The following is a 5208-nucleotide window of genomic DNA, read 5'->3' as shown; positions in this document are numbered from 1 at the left end:
AACTTCTTCCCTAGGCAAATGGGGTCTTCACAGCAGTGCACTCTGGGGATGAACAGACCTCTTCCTTTTTGTTCCTGCAAAGCTGCATCCCCGATCGCCCGCCTAAGCTACAAACAAATACGCTAATCCTCCCGGGAATCCTCCAGAGCCTCTCTGGTCGGCTACTGCCTCTGCACCTCGATCTTTTCATTTTAACTCGCAACAGGGAGGAGATGCATCTAACGGGCCAGACGCCCAGGGGAGCTTGGCCACAGGCCTCCGCCCAGCACTCCGGCGCTGAGGGAGACTGAGGCTGCTCTCTGTGCACCCTCCCGCCCGCTGGGGTTTCAGGGCATCGGTATTATGATTTACATTCCACCGGGCCTCTGAGCCTAATCCCAAAGCGGATTAAGTTTGGGGGGGGCGGTGAATATGAACGGGGAGGGGGAAACTGCTTTCAAATGTATTCTTCGATGTCCTCCCTTGTCATCCGCAGAGCCTCCACAAAGGGACAGGGCTCAGCCATGGTGGATCCCGTGCCTGTAGAGGAGAAGGCGGGAGCCGAGCCCGGAGGCTCCGGAGGGGACGAAGCCGCCGCGTCCGTGCCCCCTGACTCCCAGGGCGCCCCGCAGCCCGCGGCGTCTTCGGCCTCGGCCTCCGCCGCGGTGCCCCGCAAGGCTGAAGTCCCGTGCGCAGCAGAAGGCGGGCGGCGGGAGCAGTCCCCGCTGCTGCACCTCGACCTCTTCAACTTCGACTGTCCGGAGGCCGAGGGCAGCCGCTACGTACTGACCAGCCCCCGCTCGCTAGAGGCCTGCGCCCGCTGCGCCGTTAAACCTGTGGAGCTGCTGCCACGGGCCCTGGCGGACCTGGTGCGCGAGGCCCCCGGCCGCTCTATGCGAGTGGCCACTGGCCTGTACGAGGCTTACGAGGCGGAGCGGAGCGCCAAGCTGCAGCAGTGCCGGGCAGAGCGCGAGCGCATCGTGCGCGAGGAGAAGCGGCGCCTCTTCACGCCTTTGGGCCCCGCGGCCGCCGCGTCCTCGGCCCCGAGCGCGGGCAGCAGCAGCAGCTGCAGCAGCGCCAGCCTCCCGGCCTCGCCCGCACCGCGCGCCGCCCGCAAGTCCTCCTCCAGCCCGTCCCCGGCCCGGCCCCAACCTACGCCCGCGGGGTCGCGGGCAGGTAGGAAGAGCCACTCACTAGACTCCCTGTCCCGCCGGCGGGAGGGCGCCCTGAGCTCCGAGTCAGGCGCGTCATCGTCGTCCTACAGCGGTGAGAGCCTGCGGGAGCTGCACTGGCCGCCGCGGGCCTCGGCCAGGAACAGCTGCCCGGCGGGGTCGGCGTCCTCTGCTCCCAACCCTCTGGGCCGCCCATCCGCCCTGGCCCTGGCTCCCCTCACCGGCCGCAGCTTCAGCCTCGGCGACCTGAGCCACTCGCCGCAGACGGCTCAGCACGTGGAACGCATCGTGCGCCAAGTGCGCGCCGAGCGGGGTCTGCGCGCGGTGCCGGAGCGCGACCGGAAGATCGCGGCGCTGATGCTGGCGCGGCACCAGGAGGAGCGCCTGTTGCTGGAGCAGCGCGCCGCGGCCCACGGCCAGTGGGAGGAGCAGCGCGTCCGCGCCGAGCAGCGGCGGGAGCGCGAGGAGCGCGAGAAGCAGCGCGCCCTGGAGCAGGGCCGCCGAGCCTGGGCTGCGCAGGTGGAGGAGCGGCGCGGCCGCCGGGGCCGCGAGGAGCACGAGGAGGCGCGGCGGCGGCAGCGGCAGTGCGAGCGCAGCGAGGAGCGGCGGCGGGAGCTGGCCGAGCGCCAGGGACTGCTGCGGCGGGAGCGCGCGGAGCGCACGGCCCGGGAGGACCGACTCCGCAAGCTGCAGCAGGAACAGAACCTGAAGCAGCGAGAGGAGGGGCTGCAGGAAGTGCGCGAGCGGGCCGAGCAGGTGCGCAGGGAGCGCGCTCAGCGCGCGGCCCACGCCAAGCAGAGTCAGGAGGGCCAGTTGCAGCGAGAGAAGCGGGAGCTAAGCCGGGCGGAGCGGGCGCGCCACGAGGCGTTGCTGCAAGGCCGGGCCCGGCTGGAGCGCCAGGAGCGCGAGGGCCTGCGGAGCTCCCTGGAGGCCAGCTTGGGCCGCGCGCAGGAGAACTACGAGCAGTTGGTGGAGCAGCGCACCCGGGAGCTGCGCGAGCGGGCCCGGCGGGAGGAGCTGCAGGGCCGGCGGGCCAAGGAGGCGGCCGAGCGCAAAGGGCGCGAGCATCAGGCACACCTGGAGGCTCTGGCCCGGGTGGGCGAGCGGCGGCTGCAGCACGCGGCGCAGGCGGCCGAGGAGGCGGTGCAGCAGAAGGCGCGGCGCGTGGGCCAGAGCCGGATGGAGAAGGAGCGGGCCCAGCGCGCCAACAAGGAGAAGGTGGAGAGGGACGAAGACTGCCGCCGGCGGGAGCTGCTCCAAGCCATCGGTCGCAAGCTGGAGCGCAGCGAGCAGCTGTCTCGGGACCGGCGCAGCGCGCTGGAGAGCGCCCGCTCCACAGCCCGGGCCTCCTTCCACGTGCGCGAGAAGGTACGCCAGGAGACCAACACGCGCTCCTTCGATCGCATGGTTCGCGAGGCCCAGCTGCACGCCAGCCTGGACCGTAAATGACCGCCGCCGTGCGCTGGCCAGAGTGCCATGCTCAGCCCCGCGGGGCCTCTTTTGGCCATTTTGACCAGACCGTGGGAGTCCCCAGTCTGGGCGCGGCACCGCAGCGTCGCCAGGCTTCTGACCAATGACGCAATGAGAGGACCGACGTGTGAGACCTTTCAGTTCGCCGCCTTTGTTTTTAAAAACTGACTTCGTTTGGAAATGACATAGCACAGTCTTTGACCACATCCAACCTTGGTGGCTCCCGCACCGGTCCTTGCCAAGGTTCCCATTGTGTCTGTTGAGTTGGAAAAGAAAAGTGCTGGGAGAAAGGGTCTGGGTCGAGGCTGGGGAAGGGGAGGGCAAGGAGACAGTGCAGAGGTGACTGCCCCCTCCTGCAGTAGTCACCCCAGGCATCTTTCACATACTGGTGTCTGAGGCGACTGCGGGAACTGCAGCGGACGAGGCATCTCCTTGGCTCCCCTCCCTCTTTTAACATATGGCAAGTTGCACAAAGCTCGGAGGCCTTGCAGAAAAGCACAGCTCTTCCAAGGTATTAGGCCACACTCAAGTGACCCAAAAGCTATTGATTTTTGTGTGCTAGACTTTTAATCTGCCTCTCGCGCAAATTCTGGTCTTACTTCTGACAGGTTTTCCCTTTATTCCCCTAGGTTTTCTAGTTAGACAATCATCTGCAAATAATGATCAATTTGGGTTTTTTCCCCCTCATTCTCCCAAGTGACACAAGAAATCAGTTGGTTTGGTGATGCTGTGTTGCTTTAGTGGGAGCCCCCAGCCCCTCGGGGGAGGCGGGTTCCTTAGGCAACAGTGTTTCCCCCGATTGAGCTTTCCTGCAGGGTATTTTCAGGGGAGGCAGTGTCTGATGGCCACCTCCCAATGTGGAGCCCACTCCTCGCAGACAGCAGCCATGCCTTAAGAAGCAGAGCTACCTTATGTGCCTGCCCAGGCCAATTCTGCCTCAACCTCCAGCCCTGGATGCAGTCCCAAGAGTGGGCCCCAGAGAGTCTGGGGTGTCGGATTCCCTCTGTGAAGGAATCATCACAACTGCTCTGAGGGCAATTACTTTACTGTGGTGGCAGAAGAGCTGGAATTGCCTCTTTGCTGTGAGGGTCGTGCTCACTACGGTTGGCAGTGTATCTTCATCTCCTCTCCTTCCCCACGTGAGGAAAAAGAGAATCTCCCTCTGACATTCCTGTGTCCCTCTCCCCTACAACTGAAAGTATTTAGTCAATCTCTCTGTGCCTCACCTTTCCTATCGGCCAGATGGGGCCATCAGTACTCTTCTCCTGGTACCTCAAGATCTCCCGGATCCAAAGCACCGCCTCAGTATTACTTGTTGGTCTTCTTTGTGCCTTTCTTGACCTGGAGTTGGGAGGCAGGAGGGCTGCAGTTGGCCTAGTTTGTTTCTGGGAATATGGATTCCTGGCATAGGAAGGGGCAGTGCGTCAGGGACAGATGGTCATTTAGCCTCTGGGGGAAAATGCACGCAAGACCAGGCCACTTTCTGGTCCAAAAAGTCCCATTCAGTTGTCTTCAGGCAACTTTAACCTTTAGAGTGCTTCCCTTCCAGGAAGCCGAAATCAGCCCCCAGCCATGTCCACCCAAGGACTCTACCTTCATCAAGGAAGGTGGGAAGTAAAACATTTCTTTTTACATTAAGTCAGGATCAAGAAATAACAGTTACCAAAAAAAAAAGAAAAGAAGAATCAGGGTAGAGAACTACTCTACTAGACATATTTCATGTATATTCTGTTGGGCAGAATTGTCCCTAAAGTGTCTGGTGTTATACACACACACACACACACACATTCTGTTAGCCCCACCCCCCCTGCAATCAAATGCCAGCAGGTACAGGAGTATTGTGTAGAAGGAAGCAGTGCTTAGGTGTTACACTTCAGATGATGTGAAACCAGAAAAGGAGCTGTGCCAATGCTTACTTCTTGAATGGGTGAATTTTTCCTTAAATTTTCATGTTGGTAACCAGGTTGTCAGTGAGCTATAATAATCGGCCTTGTCTGTGAGTCAGGGGCATTTAACTAAAAATGTTAATGTGATACTGGTTCTTACCTTGTGGTTCCTGATTTGATAGAGGGGCCTTTGAGACCTTAATAGAAAGTTCCACCTAAAACTACTTCCTTCCAAAGTATATGCATTCATTTGAGAAGGACACAATCTGCTTTTTTGGATAAGGCGCTGAAAGGTACATAGGTGATCTTCCTCGGCCCTTTAGTCAGTTTGTTTTCTGACTTATGAGTGACTTTGGGTAGATCACCTCTCTGTGCCTCGGTTTCCCCACCTGTAGAATGGGGATCATGATTTCTGCCCTCCTCACACAAACACTGTGAGGATGAATCAGAATCAAAGTGGTGCTCTCAGTTCTAAGACTTTGGAACGGCAGGTGCAATCACTGTAAACAGGAAGGATCATGTGACTGCACTATGCCTAGAGTGTAATGTACCATCGTGACCTAGTACAGAAAGGAATCTTCTGGAAAAGCACATTGTGGATCATAATGCCACATGTGATGCGAAGGCCCAGGTCTGAATGTCACCAAATTAGACGTTTGCACTTAGAGAAAAGCACAGTGTAAAGGAAAAAAACTTTGGAT

General features: G+C 59.9%; 1 protein-coding gene across 1 annotated transcript; it reads left to right on the top strand.

The window, feature by feature from the left end:
- Window positions 1–503: 503 nt before the first annotated feature.
- CCDC177 (coiled-coil domain containing 177) lies at window positions 504–2600 on the top strand. The gene has a single exon (XM_061182695.1). The coding sequence runs from the start codon at window positions 504–506 to the stop codon at window positions 2598–2600; it is 2097 nt and encodes a 698-aa protein (XP_061038678.1).
- The last annotated feature ends 2608 nt before the right edge of the window (window positions 2601–5208 follow it).

This window comes from Eubalaena glacialis, chromosome 2 (assembly GCF_028564815.1).
Source record: "Eubalaena glacialis isolate mEubGla1 chromosome 2, mEubGla1.1.hap2.+ XY, whole genome shotgun sequence".
Taxonomy (NCBI): Eukaryota; Metazoa; Chordata; class Mammalia; order Artiodactyla; family Balaenidae; genus Eubalaena; species Eubalaena glacialis.
This window is presented reverse-complemented; position numbering and strand designations above follow the sequence as displayed.

Excerpts from the sequence above, each read along its gene's own strand:
- CCDC177 (XM_061182695.1), top strand. The coding sequence starts at position 504 with ATGGTGGATCCCGTGCCTGTAGAGGAGAAGGCGGGAGCCGAGCCCGGA.